This window comes from Diadema antillarum, unplaced genomic scaffold (genome assembly GCF_040938485.1).
Source record: "Diadema antillarum isolate AM-2024a unplaced genomic scaffold, OU_Dant_1.0 scf00000207, whole genome shotgun sequence".
NCBI lineage: Eukaryota > Metazoa > Echinodermata > Echinoidea > Diadematoida > Diadematidae > Diadema > Diadema antillarum.
This window is the reverse complement of record NW_027271096.1, coordinates 1,888,122-1,907,717: the sequence shown is the minus strand read 5'-3', so window position 1 is coordinate 1,907,717 and position 19,596 is coordinate 1,888,122. Positions and strand designations below refer to the sequence as shown.

At 40.0% G+C, this 19,596-nt stretch overlaps 2 protein-coding genes across 2 annotated transcripts in view; both read left to right on the top strand.

The window, feature by feature from the left end:
- Window positions 1–11,028, top strand: part of LOC139724126 (uncharacterized) — a 77,126-nt gene extending 66,098 nt beyond the window's left edge. Inside the window, exons 2-3 of the mRNA XM_071635328.1 lie at window positions 10,007–10,859; window positions 11,020–11,028. Coding sequence (XP_071491429.1) covers window positions 10,026–10,859; window positions 11,020–11,028 — 843 coding nt within the window. The 5' untranslated portion in view covers window positions 10,007–10,025. The remainder of the gene's footprint in view (window positions 1–10,006; window positions 10,860–11,019) is intronic.
- A 96-nt stretch (window positions 11,029–11,124) lies between these two features.
- On the top strand, window positions 11,125–11,974 carry LOC139724099 (leucine-rich repeat neuronal protein 3-like). The gene has a single exon (XM_071635298.1). It carries the CDS (start codon window positions 11,220–11,222, stop codon window positions 11,787–11,789), a length of 570 nt encoding a protein of 189 aa, XP_071491399.1. The 5' UTR covers window positions 11,125–11,219; the 3' UTR covers window positions 11,790–11,974.
- The last annotated feature ends 7,622 nt before the right edge of the window (window positions 11,975–19,596 follow it).

Sequence of the window (19,596 nt, the reverse complement as noted above, 5' to 3'; positions counted from 1 at the left end):
CTGAATAAGCATATAGCGCCATTTTGCAAGACGCATCACAGCCAATCGTGTTTAAAATCAAAGAAGGACAACGTGAAGCAAAGTACAACAATAACGACAAATGTGTAGACAACGAGACAATCAAAAAGAAATAAAACACTATCAGACGTTATTCTTTCTACGTGTAAATTTCATGACCATGAAAATGGGACAGGAATAGTTTGAGGTGTCCATCAGTACAAGTAGAGTATGAGATTACTCAGTACTTTAGTCAGGACAAAGTAGAAGTATAGTAATATCTGACGTAGCAAACTTGCAGGTTACGCGCTCGACTGTTGTGAACAATGGCAATTCTCGTGAAGATCACAAGGGCAGTTAAGATTCCTTAATGAATGAAAGAGGGGGAATGAGAAGGTGGGCTTGTGTATTGGGAAGGTTTTCTAGAGAGCAGAAGGCAAGGGGAACGGAAATGTGATTAATCTGCATTTAATGTGCTTGAGCTTGCTCTGGTATTTCTCACGATGTAGGCCTACTCTCATTTATTTTGGTAGTCGAAATACCGTCAGGGACTCATTTTGGTCAACACGCAAAATAACTAATGCAGACACCGTTATAAGGTAACATAATGATAGGACTTAATCTCCATTATTACTTTCTCTTTCTAATTTAATCTTGTGCCAGAAACCACACAATGGCCTCGTTTCACCATATACTTCTGATTTCCCCCATACTTACGAGGACCTTTCGCTATTCCGTTCTGTGTTTTTTTTTTTCTAGGCAAATGTGTCTTTATCGTGAATTTCAATGACGTTAGTAAGAGACGACGTAGAAATTGTAGGAAACAAACTTAATGCCAGAAAGGAACAGAAAACCAAAAGCCGCATCCGAAAGCAGCAGTTATTGTGTGTATATATATATATATATATATATACATACATATATATAAAATATTACATATATATATATATATATATATATATATATATATATATATATATAATGTATATGAAGAGCTCGCTTCCAAAAGGCGGTAAATCCATAATTTTCAATGGATTTAGGGCCTTTTGGTTGCAAGCTCTTCATATATATAAACGTCAGTATTTCCTGTTTCCGTTATGTGGTCCCATTACACCGTGTGGCACCTAATAGTGACACCCGATGTCACAACGCGTTCACTGCGCCTTTCAGTGAACGGGACGGTTCACTAACTGTCATGTGGAAAGAATAAAAGAAAAAAAAAACATCGACGTAGGTCTCTTTCCCGCTTTTTCTCCACGCGAAGCTCAATTTTCAAAAGGAAGAAGCAACGTCTCCTCTTTACATCTGTCATTAACTGAGAATTTAGTGAGAGAATACCACATGGGAGAATCTCTCAGCACATTAGCGAGACTTTCCATTAGTGTATTAAATCAAGACGTCCTATTCATGGCATGCCTGGAGAGCAACATTATCCTCGTAAAACTCGGTATGCGATCTATTGTAAGATGTGACTGTCAGCATGATTAAAAGCTGGCTTGTTTAAAGATTCAGAGATTGATTTGTGGGTCTGCGTGCAATGACAATGACAATAACAATGACAATGACAATGACAATGACAATTCTATTCATCTCATGTCACCCAATCAGGGTATTGGAGATAACCAAGTAAATTATACATTTGAGATTACATATCGACAAAAAAAAGAAGAAAAACAATATGAAAAAGTACAATGAAGGTACATAAATTTATTGAGGGGGGGGGAATCGTATAATGTTATGCAATTAACGAAATAACGTAATAACTAAATCTGTAACATAACTGTACAAGAAAAAAATAATAAAACACTGCAAAAACAGGGATGGTCCTGGTTGGCACCAGTAAATGATGATATAATGCCGAAGATTGAAGATTGCGTCTGTGCGCGAGCGCGCAGCCCAGGAATCCAGACAATAACGTACTTTCTTAATCACTGTTGGGGTCGGGGGTCATTTTTCTACTTTCAGCTCTGCCTATCCATCGGTTCTAATTTGTGTTGACTCAGTTTGGTTTTTGTTGGGGTAGAAAAGACGTGAAAGAAAAGAGCACCTTATTAGCTTGTCTACCTATCTTGCTTTAAAGTCCCGCTTCTCAAACAGTGGGCCGCGATATAGGCCGAAAATAAATAAAAAAAGTTTTGTATTCAGTCTTACTGGTCCTCTAAAATTTTGTAGGAGCCAAAAGTGGGCCTCGGGTTGAAAAAAAAAAGTTGAGAAGCGCGGCTTTAGAGTATAATGTTTTCAGACAGATTCCTGCCATTTCTTTGTTTCACTGACATTTCTTGGATATTGGTTGACTTTACGATTACATATACAGCATTCCACGCTAAAGTCCAGTGCGACTGGTAGATGAACTCCGGCAGCAATGTTGGGTATCATAACTTACACTTGAGGCTAAATCACTCAGAAGCAACGACAAGGAGCTAGGCGCTCTCATAGATTTCTACCACGCCTATGAAGCATCTCTCTTGCAGCTTTTTCCCTGTTTTCTTTTTCTTCTTCGTCTTTGTGTTCTTCGAGCGGAGAACTGCTGGCAATCAACTTCATCGCAATTTGATAAAATCTCCCCCTGCGGGCAGGCGTTGTTTTGGGAAAAGTGGACGTGATCGTCGACCAGTGTGACTTTCTATAAAGGAACATTAAATTGTTTGTGCGAAATCGATATGAAGCATGGGATGTCTCCGTGCAACGCCAATGCAGAGGAGTTTATATAACCCAATTTCCCACAGGGGTGGCATGGCATTATTGTAAGAATACCGGAGGGGTGCAAACCATCCCTCTTAACGGCGTCATTAAGCTCTTGATATTTGTCATGTGATGGGATGCTTTGAGGTATTGAAAGAAACAACATCAACAGCAACAAAGGAAACACAATCATTCGTGAGCTGTATTGATCACCAAGGTAGATAGGCCGGGCGTGTACTTGATTTGCGTTGAGGTTATACCTTGCCGTGGTCTAATTCCAAAAGTTTGGGCATGCAAAGGAAGTAGGCCAACATGTCGATCTTTTTGAAGTGAATGTGCATTTTCTTCCCTAACTTAATGCTCCCTGTCTCTTCCTTTCTTTCCTTTTTAATGCGTCACGTTTTATTAAACACACACACACACACACACACACACACACACACACACACACACACACACAGATATATATATATATATATATATATATATATATATATATATACATACATATATATTATATACATTCATAACAACGCTGTCAAATCACCTTTCCTTAAAGACTGGAAACACAGTGCTCATTGAAGGTCAATCACATGTAAATAAACAAAAGTGTTGTACGATCAGAGATATCAGGTATAACTATAACTGCGTCAGCGATTAGATATTGGAAACACTTTAAGACAAGTCGAAGGGAGGACTGACGATTAAGAATAAGTTGAAAGACATTGTGAGCGGTGCTTTGGCTCAGTCAGTATAGCGCGTCTGCCACTAGATTATATGTCCAAGGGAACCCCGTTCGATTTCCGAGTCTAGCTGAGCAATGTTGTGTGTAATCATACCGTCCCCTCTAGTGAGAGGCAAAACACTCTGTCCCTCGGATAGGACATTAATTGAGGTCATAACTCATGCACATTAAAGATCCCGCTTCATTCACTGCATAACATGGTGAAGTGGTCCCGCCTCATAACCAAACTGGACCCCATGAAAGAGCAGCTAGAGCACCTAAATATGGGCTATCCAGCTATATTCTCGGATGGAAAATGAGACAAAAACATACAAGTTCAGCAAACTATTATTTGTATGTAATTCAATAGCTTTAGGATATACCGCATGTAATTGGAAATTCTCGTGAAAGTCTTTCCTTAACAGTCAGATTTTTCCTATGACACGTATGAAGTGTTTTGATGCTTCACTATAGACAGGATAGATTTGTCTTTTCTCTTTATGGTTTACAGTGTAAATGTTTATATACTTGCGAGCACACACGTGCACACATGCGTAAGCTTATACACACATAACATTCATAGTCTCAACATTTGGCCTGCGTCAAAACACACGCGATCAAGAAGAAGCATTTCAGTGACAAAACGACGTAAAAACGAAGGTTGAATACCCATCTGAAATTAGCCGCGGAATTTTTGTGTAAATGTCACCGCAGCTTAAACGGGAAACATTGTTTTGTCAGCCGCGGCGGCGCGGCGTTGCGGTTGCTCGAACTTTTTTCTCTTTTCTTTTTATTTCGTGCATGTGTGTATGAATATACATATCTTTGTTATTGTATAGGGATGATTTTTTTTCTCTCTCTCTTCGTGATGCGTGACCTATTTTTTGGGATGTGCCATTACACAATTGCTGCCATGTTCTACTGGTTTTTATCATTACACAACACACAACACACCACTGACTTTATCTTGGGGCTGATATAGAAAAAAGCAATGTATTCACTGGCATAATTTTCGGACGGGTGGTATACAGATTTGGTGATGATGATAATTGGATATTCCTTTCATTCCTATAGGAGATGTAAATATATATATATATATATATATATATATATATATATATATATATAGATAGAGAGAGAGAGAGAGAGAGCCCTTACGTCTATGGCATTAATGTTAACACCATCTAGGACGTCGGCCAGTAATGTGAACAGAATGCCGAAAATGTGCTGCTTGCAATGTACATATATAATTTTGTAGACTATAAGCAAGACCCACTGTGTGACTGTGCGTGGGACTAACCTACATTTATGAATGAATGATAGATCCGCTTTGGTTGCAATTGTCGCTTTATTGTCAAATTTTGCTACGATAGCATACGATAGACTATAGGGGACACCCTCATATCCATAAATAACACACATATATATTTCTTTTATTAATTTAGCCTATGTTCGGGGTTTTTTATACTCAGAGGGAACTTAAATGAAAGAAAGCGTCTACTCACGAGGGAACTTGCTGCTAAAATTCCTGAAGGGAAAAACAACAAGACTAGAACATATTTAACAAACTGCAAATGACTTCCTCGCTTACATCACTATTATGACATTGGGTGATGAACAATTGACGACCTGTTGTACGTGATGTGAAGAGCAATTTTAGATGATGATCCTTGCCACGCCCACTTTACCACTAGTTGTAAATGACATAGGCCTAATTATACGGTAATTGCTGCATACAGTTTGCGTGCGCGTTTCTGCGTACGTTCGAAACGTAATATAATCATGTTCCTGGCAAAACGAAAAGAAAAAGAATAATCTCGTAAAAAGTTACGTAAAAGTGAAAACTGATTTGGTGTGAAGGCGGCTTTACATACCAGGTTTGTTTGCTGTTGTTGTTTTTTTCCAGCTGTTATTCTGATTACATTGAAAGATACCACACATATCAAACCATGCAATGGAAATGACAATGACTGATATTTGAGACGATACGGCACGCTAACAAAATTGAACAAGGGTGGCCTGACGACATTATTGCCAATAATTAGATGCAATGCACAGAAAGAATGCAGACATAGAGGTTTGAGTGCAAGTGCCATTGTTCAACAGAGTGGGGGGAAAAGGGGTGAAACTAATCCAGACAACTGTATGCCGGCAAGGGAGATACCCAATTTCATTCTCCATATTACAAATCACGCGTATTACTTGTATGATATGTGGAAAGATAAACATTGTTATTTATAAGCAGCATTGGTTTGTGGCTGCACAGAAACCTTACTCTCTCATGAACATGCAAATATCACATAATCATTAAATCCTAATCCCACTTTCTCTCGCAGGAAATGACATGGGGCAATCTGGAAAACAAAATGAGTGGGAAGCATTTATGAGATGAGGTTCCTGTGTTTCGCAAAGCTAGTCATGACATATTCAACTGTTTAGACATCTCGGGGATAGGTACAAAAAATGATTATACCTCTATAAGGTCACGTGGTGCTTTATTTTTGCATGGCAGGCAAGGCGCTCCTGGTATTGCATCGATCTAGCACAACCCTCCTGGAAATATTTGCCGAAATCACGTGGGCGTGTTCGTTGCATCGAGACTCGTTGTCTCTGATCGAGTCGTCTCCGAATGTCAAATGTCTAACTCATCACGATTTGACGATCCGCTAGGCCGAGTGGTCCCATGGCTCATGTCTCCTGCAGATAGGCAGCGATCCCGGCGGGGACTGGGGGACGTGTCTCCCCTCCTCCTCGATTTTTTTCTTGTTTTAAGATTAATATTCTTTTTTTCTATTTATAGAGTTATTGATAGATTTTGCATCTGCGAACATGTTCAAATGTTGAACGTTTTTTGATTGAAAATTTGACTTAAACCTCCCTCGTGTTTGGAGACCTAGGGACACACTCTTCCGCCTTCGGACCACCTCTGTAACCGTAGTACATCAAAAGGTGACAGATACCATGTTTTCGTCCCTCGCATATTCCCTGAATATTCATATTTCTTACCCTTTTAATACTTTTTTTTTTCTCAAATATTCTATCAAAAGTGTGCGCCAGATCATTGAAACTTACTTCCAACGTCCAAAAATGCAAAAGCTCCCTCGTGCGACAGGGGATACCCTATCCAACACCCCCATCGATCGATCGCTGCGATCCATCGTTTGCAGCCGCCGCCCCCCCCCCCCCCATAGTGAACATAACAACTTATTCAACAGAATGTATACATGTTTCTTCTAGCGCTATTTTCCCCTGCGAGGGTATAATCATTTCGTCTCCGATGTTCCCGTACCCCTCCCCACTCGTTACATGAAACAGTTCCAGCAATATTCGTAATATTTCCTATGTTCAGCTGCAACCTGACCTAGTTTTCGCAGTCCATGCAATTGCCATATTATCAAAAATGCTATTATTGACACGATTTTAAAGAATTAATGCAGACATTCGCATAATTGTATACATTGTATATCAATCATCAGTAGATAATTCTGGTATAATAGAAATTGCACCAGATCCTCCACCCTTGAACGGGATGTGTACCCCACTATATTATGTCCCTTCTGAACCAGGCGTATAAACAGACAACCTGCAGTTGGATGTGCACAGGTCCACGAATAATGGCAGCTTGTTGAATAGTAGCCTACACTATAATGGGGGCTACTTGGGGAAAATGTAACCATGATATCATCAGCGCTGTGGTATCCAGCCTTTCGACATCCAGAAGCTTTCCAGTTGACTATCACAGTGGTTTTACTAAAACATTTACATGCACATAATATCTGACCAAGGAGAAAGGAAGAATTTTATATGCGACGCGTTTCTCAATTGCGGTTGCCACACCGAATTCGTTAAATTTGTCGGCACAATGTAATACGCCGCGATATAGGTGTCTGAGACATCGATAGACAGTGTAGAAATCGCGATACTATAGAAGATTCACTAGCTCATAGGACTCAAAAACAGAATCACAAATAGTATTGTCGGGTTGTTCTTTTTTTTTTCATTCTATCTAGAACCTTACATTGATTCCTGCGGAAATGCAATATTGCATGCGACGCTTCTTTTGACATGCCGAATATACCAATTTCCAATGTTGTATTCGGTCGATTTGATACGTCCCGACTTTTTTGTTTGTTTATGTTTTTGTTCCCCAGCGACTTTAAATCAACAATTTATACTGGGATGTGAATCTCAACGACTTTCAGTATCAACGATACTGTTCTAAATGTCAGGTGAAGGTAAGAGTGAAGGAAACAACACCATAATTATTCTCAGTAAAAGAAATTGTCTCGCAACAACATGTTCCTCATCAAATATTCGTAGAGAATACAGTGTGAACATCAACGGACATCCAAAATATGCAATCAAGGTGTTTGTCTACACGTAGACTCGGTTGATTGTAAAGCTTATATGGTGGTAACAAGGGAAGGGCTGAACATATCCAAAATATTTAAACCGCTTTTTTCTTTTTCCTGTTTTGGCTTGGTGTAATGTGTGTACACATTGCGAAAAAAAAGTAATCTAAATGCAAAGCCTTTCAACCTATGTACTGTCAAATATTCTGTGTGATTTTCCTTTTTCAACGCATTTTGATACTTTTGAGAACAATGTATGCGCTGGATTTTTTTTTGTTTTTCATGTTTTTTTAATAAACATTACTCATGTCATAAGCTGTTATGCAGGAAGACTGAATAAGTTTTGCATTTGACTGATGTCATGGATGTAGCAGGCGCCATAAGACATTGGTAGCTGGATAGAGCGTGGTTCCATTATTCCATTCTGCATAACTATCATTCGCCGGAATTTACGAGCATTAGTTGAGGACAGCGGGTTGTGATGGCAAGATAAGGGCACTCAGGATTACATCGCACAAATAGCTACACGAGCCTGATGAGTCCTCATGCATGAGGGATCGCTTCTCGGGAATTCAATGCACATGGTAATCGTAGCACATCAGGCTAAAAAGGGGGATCATCTCTTGTTGTCATGACAATGTATGATGTTTCTAGGGAAACGAAAGTACCAATGTATGCATGACGTCGCAGTGTGCACCCCTCTCGATTCCCGAGAGCCCGGCGACAAGACACACAAATCTTGGTCATTCGGCTCGCGGGGAAACCGATACCATTTTTGGGCAGCAAACATCTCAGTTGAGCAGCTTATGGGCATTACTTTTCACTTCGCGTTTCTCGATAGATATCGGGGAATGAACGCAGAGTTTTCCTAATTGCACTTTCTCTCCCTATGAAGTTTTTGAGCATCAGATTTGACAATTTATCCCACGGAAGACAGTCAGCTGGCCGGAAATGTGACATGTGAAGAGCAGTTGAAAGCGCGACAAGACGGTGATGCATGAGGGTGTATTGATGTGTGGCAGGTGTAATATACTGACGTTTTCTCCGGGGGATTTCAAGCTGTCATTGCTTTCGAAAGAAAAGTTGAAGGAGTCTGCATCAAACAGTTCAACATTTCTCCCATTAGCACATTATTGATCTAAAAACTGATGTGTGCTGTATTTAAGACGATACCGATGAATGGATTGTTACAGCTCTTTGGCTCAGTGAAGGATGCTCGTACTCGCCAGCACCAGCAGGTCTAGGGTCAGATTCCTGCCCCGAACGCACAATCTTGGGATGATTTTTTTTTTGTCCACCATGTCCTTGTTGACCCGTGACGTATTAATACTTGGGAGAGTTTTGGACGATGGCTGCGGGGTATTGAGCATTTAGTGTTTATGCTGATGGGCTTTTATGTTTATCCGCGAGATAATGCTGTTGTTGGTATGGTGGGTATATTGCATGGTGGATTGCACCACATAGTTTGTCATCACTCTTTATCACTGCACTATTAATCGTCGTTATCATAAATTATCCACTCTTTTTTATATCGCTGCAAACAATGAAGATGCATTCATTCATTCATTGAAGCGTATGGCACAATGGGCCTGGTTGATACCGTTTACTGACTATTGATAGCATTCTCGGGCGAACCACGAAGGGTCGGACTCATTCGCCATTTTCTTGTGTCGGTAGGTGGGGGACCACTTCACAGGGTTGGCAGTGAGATTTGGTAAAGGGTTTTCTCGGTATCGAATGGGCTTTTAAAACACACACACACACACACACACACACACACACACACACACACACACTCACACACACAAGCAAACGCTACAATTCGATCTACTTATCTAGTTTCTCTCTCAATCCGGTAGTTACCTAGTGAAAATCTGACCTGTGGAATCTGATTCGATTTAGTCATCAAATTGTAACAACACTCATCATCATCGCCATTGAAAATACGGTAAGATTATGCTTTTGTCCCTGATCGATGCCCCTCCCCCACCCCTCTTATTTGTGGATGAGCATGATTTGTTTCAAAATTACACTTTAAAACGCGCACACAAAAACTCTCAGGATGATGGGTTTAGCATCACATCTGAGAAAAAAAAATGGTTCATTCTCCTTTGCATACCATATCTCTTTCACTAATCTAGTTATGCAAATGTCAACATAACTATCATTGTAAAGATGACCTACCATATATTGTATCCATTTCGTATTTAAAGATAACTGAGAGTTATTGTATCGATTTTTTTTTTTTCAGGTGGTCCATTGCAAAGAGAATGGCGTCAAGATCGTATCGGACAGTCGTCGCCGCTTTTATCGCCATCTTCGTTTCCATGGAGACAACAGGAGCAGTCATTTCCTGGCCGTGCCCATACCTGTGCAGCTGTGACTCCCGGCAGCAGACCGTGAGGTGTGTGGATGGCACGGCGTCGCACGCATCCGTGCCAATGGGCTTGCCTACTGACATCCGGGCCTTCACCATGGCGGATCAGAACATCACTGTGATCAGCGCCCTCTCCTTCACAAACCTGGCCAACCTGCGCAAGGTGGAGATCGTGCGCAGCAACATCCGCGAGCTAGAGGACAGCGCCTTTCTGATGGCGCCAAAAGTGCGGCGCTTCAACTTCAGCGACAACTACCTCAGCCGAATTCCCCGCGCCGTCTCCGGGTTGAGTCTGCTGAAGGACCTCGTGCTGAGCAACAACGCCATCCGTTTTCTGGAGGTGGTCAATGTGAAGAATCTTACGAAGCTCCGCAATCTGGATCTGAGCCGGAATATCATTTCGACGCTACCGCCGGGTTTCTTCGACACCCTGGTCAATTTGCGGACGTTGAATCTCAGCTACAATACCATCAGCGCCATTCACGACGGCACGTTCAGACACCTGACGCGACTGGAAGACTTGTACCTGTCCCACAACAAGATTGAGGAGCTGTCTCCACACTGGATGGATAACCTGCAAAGTCTGTGGACATTACAAATGAATCGTGCCATCTGGAACTACACTCAATCGTCCCACATTTTACCCGAGGGAAGATCAGTGCTCTACCCTAATCTGCAGCATCTATTCATTGCGCACAATGGGTTGAGAAGTATTCCCTGCGATGCGGTAAGAGATATGCCAAGCCTTCAGAGGCTAGATTTAAGTTACAACGGTATTGCAAACATAACGAATTACTGTTTCTACGGCAGGTTATCACCACTTGAATTAATTCTCACTTATAACAAGATATCCATCATTGAACAGTTGTCCTTTTACAATGCGTCAGGAATTATAGAAGTTGAGCTAAGTTATAATCGACTGCAGAAGATTATCTTGTGGACCTTTGCGTATACGAGTGTTCAAGTATTGTATTTGAATTATAATAACTTTTCCGAATTGACGAATGAAACGTTTAAAGATGTATATTACTTGCGTGAGTTATACATAAGGGGGAACACCATAAGCGACGTGGTGTTGGATCTATTCATGGACAACCATTACCTACAACTCATCGATTTCCGCGATAATATGTTGACAACGATTCAGTCGACGTTCACCAACATGTCGCGGCTCACCTTTCTCGCGTTCAGCAACAACGACATCAGCTTTATCAGCACGGATGCCTTCGCAGGGACCAACATGAGACTCGTGCAACTCGACAACAACAGTCTCACCACTCTGCCACGCGTGTTCTTTAAGTACACCCCTCTCTTGCAGGAGATCACACTTTACGGAAACCCCTGGCACTGCGACTGCAAGATACGGTACATGTGCGAAGCGATTACAAGCATAGATCAGGAATTCTATCCCTGGTATGACGCCAAGGATAGAATGACTTGCACGTCACCAAGGGCGTTCAAGGAGCAGAAAATGAGCAAGGTCAAAGATTTTCAGATGATATGCACAACATACGCGTCGGCGCTCGCCATACAACTGATTGTCGGGCTGTCCTTGTCGGCAGTCGCTGTGAGCACCGCCCTCTACGTTGTGCAGCTCTACTGCAAGGCCAAGAAGCTGGAGAGGAACGGAGCCGACACAGGCAAATGTTTGGCGTAGAGCGCGCCCTCAAATAGATCAACGCTGCCATACCCACAAGGGAATGAGCGATGTACACTGCGATTCGCTGTAGTAATTCATAATTCAAACATATTCGCAGCACACCGAACACTTTTCATGAAGTGACCGAAAGTGTTTTTTGTTAACAATCTTGAGCGGAGTTTACTATGTGTGTATATGTAAAGGTGAAGAACGAGAACAAGACTTTTTACATCGGTTTTATTATCATTGATCTGGTGGCTGCACTACAAACATTTTTACACTCAGACGACTTGCCAATTACTCAATGGCCAATTTGGGCGCTAAGAATGCGCGCATCGTCAGGTATGTCGCATATAAGCTCCTATGGAGAGCGACGTACCTTAACACATTCCGTTTTCTGTCATGCTCACTTACCCCGTGATTGTACTCAAGTTCAAGTTCGAAATTCTTGTCAGTGATTGTAAAGAAAAGTGTATGCAACTGATCCGCCTTTTGACTGAGAGAGGGATGACCACAGAACCAGTGACCAGATCATCTGACCATACTATCGCTTCGTTATTCGAAAGTAAGAGTACTAAATGACGGCAAGAACGTTGGTAAAACTGTAGTCACGTCTGTGTAAATGCTTCACCAAACTATTACCACTACTAAAGAAAGAATTCTAGCATGTTTCTTCACTTTCATTTGCTCTCTTTTTTTGTGAAAACAAAATTCGGTTGATGTCATTTCAGGTGTATTTGAACATAATGATCATTGGATATGATGTCTTAAGATGTTTCACGTATGTGTTTCGATGTTTTGATTTAACATGAGCCTAATGTCTGTTTAATAGGTATTTGTAGTTTGTTTTCATAAGACGAATGGTGATTAGATGTCCATAGTGATTGGTGGAACAAAGATCTCTTACCCGGAACGCATAGTGCCACTTTGGTTAGCATGCTCATTGCTGTATAGCATATCAACAAACCTAAGAACAATACAGTCATACAGTATAATGCGGCAAGAAGTCAATATAAACTTTATTCTACATAAAGAAAACAACGCAAAAGGCTATGTAAGAAACACAGGATCATTTTGTCGATGCTCATTAGCACGAAGCCGGAAAATGTGACATTTTGTCACTGTAAATGCAGATCACCGACAATATGATGACGAAATGGTGATGAAAGTGATTTCATTTGTTTTCATCTTCACTCGCGGATAGTAAGCGATCATGTAAGCGTCAACATGATTAAGAAGGGAGGCAATTGACGAGTGTATTGCTTCGAGTTCATTCATAACAGAATCATACATCATTATCAGGACGGTAAAAAAATTTCCAGACATCGTTTTGCAGTGCATGTCTCAACATTTTCGTATTCTAGAGAGAACCTTCTCACTTCCGTGTAATCTCTCGAAGTAAACACATTCCTGCAGACGGTACATTTATGACAATCAAGATGCATAACCTATTATGACACAACCGGATAAGCCAGGTGAACCACCAACATCACTGATTTACATCTGGTCCTGTACGGGCAATGTTTTCAAAGTTTTCAAATCGGAAAATGGTTCTACATGCTTCCAGTGTCTCTGGTATTGTTTGAAAATAAAGTGGTGAGCAACTCATCGCTAAAGGAATGTTTCAAAGGCACATCCACGTTAACGCCAATTTCAGTAGTCATTATGTATTAGCACGAAGAAATTGAAGCGAAAAATGATGACACTCCGGTAAAACTAGCGTGAAACAAGATGTATCTATGAAAGGCAGACAAAACTACTTTTTCCCTTTTATGTCATTAAAAAAAATACAAGTATGTCTCTGTAGTTCGTATGCTTGCTTCCACCAAAGTGTATGTACTTAAGGGTCTTTATTTCAATGATGTAGTAAATCCCATGTTGTCAGTGAAAACTATAGTTGATGCGACTCAAATGTGATTATAATTATATGATATTTCAATAAACATATTGATATATTTCTTACCAGAGGAGCATACGCATCCACCTTATAAGATAAACAGATTGCTACACACCATGAGGAACGTATATCAAATATACGAGATAATACTGATGAGAGATACTGATATATTTCTCGCCAGGGAAACCATACCCGTCCACATTAGGTATATAAACTGGTCGTTGAATCATCGGGGACGTATAAGCGCTTACGGAGACATGGCATGCTTACAACTGCAGTCGTAACGCTGCGTATAGCCCACATCTGCGCAAGGGTGTACATGGTTTCCCGATAGTGTAATCACCAGCGGGAAATAGGAGAACGTGTGATATGATAAAATGATAGGAATAACTCTTATGTTCCACTCTGGACGGATAGGTATCATAATAGATTGGCACGACAACACCAACACGCCCTCTTCTCAGGACACACCACATTATGACTGCACGACAGAATTTCATTTTCGTTTGCGTATTTCGAAATTGATTTCTCCCTCTATTTTGGACTATCGATCTTTTGTCAAGCTTATGAAGGCATTGGCAGATGTTTTCTCTTCCCGTCGACGAACGGTATAAGCCTGAGGAGAACGGAGATAAACATACACACACACGCACACACACACACGCACATACAGACGGCAAAAGGAAAATGGAAATTCGATGGGGTTTTGCTTTGATAATCGAGTATACCCGATGATTCCTTTGCGAGAGGAATAATCTTTAGTGATCCGAGACGAACGCAAATTTTATGTTCACAAAGTTCCATGTTACCACCGATCGTGCAGATATATCACTAGCACACCACATTGGAATTTGCCCTACAACGAACGGCGTGCACTGTGCCAGGTTACGAGTTACACTGATTATGAGCAGATATGGTGAAGTGCTGCGTATGTAATACTCTGAGTAAAAAACAGGGTGACCAGTGGAATTCTCTCACTTTTCACTTAATGGTTGTATACTTAGTCGTGACATTAGGTCAGAAGTTGAGATTTATTTTGCATACTATGACAAAGATTTTAACGGCTTTTTTTAATATTCAATTCCTAACGCTCTAACGAAAAGATGTAGAGATGTTGAAGACGGTGTCTTTACCGTGCGATCACTCTTGAGTGTACTCCCACGTAATATAATATGCATGTATATCTGAAAGATATGTAAAAGGGTGTGTCGAATGGTTCCGAAAAAAAAAATCTTACAAACTCTTGAAGTATGGTTAAGAAATTCTTGCCACCAAAATGATGTGAAGCGCACAGACGACTGATGACTTCCTCACACAACTATAGGTTATAATCGGAGAGGTTAAGTACCCGTATTATGATTAGGTTACTTTATTGCGTAATAATATCCGTCATATCCCAACTTATACTGCCAGCGTGTCACCGAAGATCGATTTGCACCAAAACCTAATTTCTCGACTTGATAATGCATCGATCGGCAATCTGTTGTCACGGTCTTTTCATTTGGATATTTTGTACTAATGTTGCACCAAAAAAAAAAAAAAAAAAAAAAAAAAAAATCAGCCTTCCCCGCTTGTCATTATCATCAATGTGCATTGTTACGTCGGCAGTGAAACACGATGCAACACAGAGACCAACAAACTTCAGTGATGCTAATTTCTTGTCCGTATCTACGACAACGTGTAGAAAAGAGGTATATCGTCATTTCCTTATCTGTCTTCCTAGCAACATATCTCTCACGCAATCTCTTTCCCCTCATCTTGCGCTGTTGCGGTTGCACTCTCCTCCTCCTCCTCCTCCTTCTCCTCCTCTTCTCTCCTCCTGGTATCTATCCCTCTCTGCCCTCCTTCTCTCTCTCTTATTCTTTCTCTCTTTCTTTCTCTCTCTCTCTCTCTCTCTCTCTCTCTCTCTCTCTCTTTCACTAATTTTAAGGTACCAAGAACCTCTCCTCATATCTCTTATTTCTCTAACATGAAAAAAAAAATGTTTCGCACCCTCACACAGTTCCTATCTCGATTTCTCACATTACCGTCGTCTCCTTTTGATGTACTCCGAAAATAAAAACAGGAGATCCAATTTTCTGTGATACCGCGAACTTCATTGCACATTGTTGAATGGATCATTTGTTCGTCGAATGTTGATTTGTGTTGAACTGATTTGAAATGAATCGAATCATTTGAATCATTGAATCATGATTTTTACATGATGGCATCTACGGAGTAACGGAAGCTTGGAAGCAGGCTTCACAGGATCGTCCGTCCTAAGTCCCGTTCGAATATAGTGTATATTTCAATATGTGTCCATACACTATATACAGATGTAAAGGAATTGATTTCCCGGATCGTGTTATCCAGTATGGGAATTTCGGAATATAATGATTACAGTCATAATAATCTCGTAATATTATCAGAATTGATGGTGTATATACAGAAGTTATCTTTTCTACAAAAGAAGAGATGGAACGCTTCCGTCCCACAGATTATCATTCACATGTGAATTGAATTTTCCTGAGATCCGCATATGTTAAAATTTCAGAACAAGTATTGTAATGTTTTAAGACATTAGGATTCACAGAAAAATATTTGAAGTTTGATAACTTTGTGTGACTTATGTGATTTTGCTATTCAATTCAATTCAACGCAGCCAAACGCTCACAGTACTTTACACATTCGTATCAGACATGAATTATATGTTTCACTTTAAACCGTAATCAAACAATTGATGTCTATAAGTTTAGAATAATTCGTTCATAAAAGATGCATGATTAATTCACTTCAAAGTTATGTACATGAACATGAATACATTTCATGGACCCCAAGTCACGACATGTCGGAGTTTAAACGTGTAACAAATAAAGAGTTTTGATTGAAAAGAAAAAAAGTAAACCCATCGTATGAACAAAGTGTAGCAGTTCCATAAATCCATCGGCAAAAAGTACTTCATTGAAATTTTCCTGTTTCTGAATCATTCAACCTCTGAATTTTGAAATAATCTTTGTTAATTTTGCTTAAAATAACTGTTGCATTCTGCGACTGGCAGACGTACACTGGCGAAGTATAATCGTATTATAATTTTACATCACGCGATCTATGTGTGAAACATTGTGTCACCCGTGGTAATGGAAGCAATGCGTGATATACATGTATCTAAAATGTTTATATCGAGCTGTTCGTATATGAGATTTTGTTTTATTCCAATCTCGTGTCCATGTTTTCATATAAGTGCGTCACTGATTTTCGGGAGAAATATACGAAAAGTGTTTGACTTATATTCATTTGTTCACTGTCGACGTGCTTGGTGTGTTTTGTTTTGTGTCGCGCTTTGGTGAACGAAGTCAGAGTCTTCCTTCAAAATTCAAGTTTTCCCCTCCAATTTTCGTCATTGATTCGTGCAGTGTTTGAAAATACGTTTTCAATTTCGTCTCGGACACTCTGGCATGTGCCAAGACTTTGGTCTCAATTTCGTCTTTTAACGATCACTTTGAAACATTATCATTCCATTCCGTGATTTGCCACCCGTTTTCGTAGAGTGAAAGTCAGATTCGTCTGTCACAGTAGCTGTGCACGAGACAGTAAAATCGATTTGGTCTGTTGGCATTCATTCCTTTTTGTCAAAGTTTCATTCAAAAATAGTCTCCCAAATATGCCCTACAATGCTGTAATAGCTTCAACCGACTCGTTTACTCACATTTGCATCGTTTAATCATGTACATACGAACACAAATTTCCTTTCACAGAACTCACATACACTTATAGCCACTTGACCGACACTCAGAAATGGTTAAAGGCCCATGATATAACATTTCACGAATTTAAACGACAAAATAATTATTTTGTTTGAAAAGAAAAAGAGGAATTGGATCCAGTGTTCCCAATTTGCAGAGACAAGCGACAAAGACGTATTTATGACAGTTGTCGAGTTTGACATTTTGAATGCTTCATTCTTAAATTTGATTTACAAAACGCAAAAGATATGAGTGACAATTTGACAAACTTAAACCTAGGATTTGCCCGCTGTCAATTTCTACAGACGAAATCGAAATGAAAATTAATTAGTTTGAATAAAGAGGTGTTGAAAATTGGCGGGAAACTTATACATACACAGAGGCCAAAGCAGGGATCATAATTATCAACAAACGCACGCGTAAACACAAACATTCATACATACACACCACTATAATACTCGACTTAGACGTCAGCACTCATGTATCACATCATACTCGAATTTCATATATCTTTCCCTTTTTATTTATATTTTCATTAACTGTATATAGGACATACCAGAAGGCACCAAGGAGTCACTATTGCAATATAAAAGATCAATAACGAAAGAGCGTAAGATGACAGTGTACAACAAAATAAAAAACAAGTAAATCGCCATATGTCACCAAATTCTATAAGCAGACGATTCAAACTGTTCCACTATAGCATGTAGAATATATTCCTAACAATCACTTTGCCAATAACTTTGGAACTGATAATAAAAATATCAAGTAGGGCCTACTAGTATTCTTGAAACAGTGTCACAATCTTATTCTGCAACTTAATGAAAATAAGAGAAGGAACTTTTTGGCAGAAGAAAGTGTGCGAGGCCCTAGACGACAGCTATCTTCAAGAGGAGAACATTTTTTCAACATTCATGAATTCAGTGATAAACAGCTCTATTCTAAGTTTCAAGCTAAACTACTTGTCATGCTTCACACATGAGTCATACGGAGAGATCGTTACGTTACTAGTAATAGCGTTCTTCAGCTTGTCAGCCGAGAGGACCACATTTCGATTTTCACGTCAAATGGCGCTTGTGTAAACGCGCTCGAGAATGAGTACATCATGTGCTTCTTAATTCCAGAAGCCTGGACCTTGTTCACAACAGTTCTGTGATTTTGAGACTTTCGTCAGTGATGCACCGCTCATGGGGATAACGAGCTACAGATTGGACATACATGTACTTCCAACCTTACTCAAGTTACTCTGAGTTAGGTATCATCGCATATACATGTAACTTCACATTTTCAAAGCTACGTGGCTTGTGCAGACCATTACACTTCCGCCCCATGGTAGGTGACAAAATTCACGTCACAGCCTGAACACGCCATAAAGGTTCATGATACCATGGACCTACAACGACGGTAGGTCCATGATGATATCAACACGATGGGAAATTCTCTACACCTGCGCCGTACATCGATTTATTAATTTCCTCAGAGCTTTTCGACGCGCTTTTCATTGTGTTAGGGAATATGCTGGAAATTCCGATTAGGTGTTTCCGATCGCAGGGATTAAAATGCAAATATACGAGGAATTCTTTTTCTTTTAAATCTATGTCTGTATTATTGTGTAAGAGAGTAAAGTAATCTAGGCAAGAATGAACATTCTCGTCAAGTTCTTTTTTTTTTTTGTTAGTCTACAATGGACTACAAGTCAAATTTGGTTATAGAATAAAAGAACAACATAAACTGTCATCACACGAGCGGGTTTGTTGTTAATACACTTACATCAGTTCTGTCGTAAAAACTCGGTCGTGCAAACACGCAGTTGATAATGACATCTTCTCAGCCATCATAACAACGTAATGAGAACGAATTCAATATATTTTCCCTTAAACATGTTCCAATTAATTTAATGACACCGTGACATTAAGAGTTAATATCAATTCCTTATGAGATTAGGCATTGAATAACACACTCCTCCCTGTCATTCAAAGCTGACATACAACGCTGTTAAATGTCACCTTGTCATTTTCTAGACCGTGTCGACTCCATATTATTCAGCACGATATGCATCACTATACATGCACGTTTTTCTCTTGTTTCTCCAATTCATTGTCTAAGCAAAAAAGTTATCCAGCGCCTGAACTAATACAGATATGATTAGCTAGACATAAGGTGTCTTCTACCTTTCATGTCAAGTGAAGATGAGTGACACCGAATT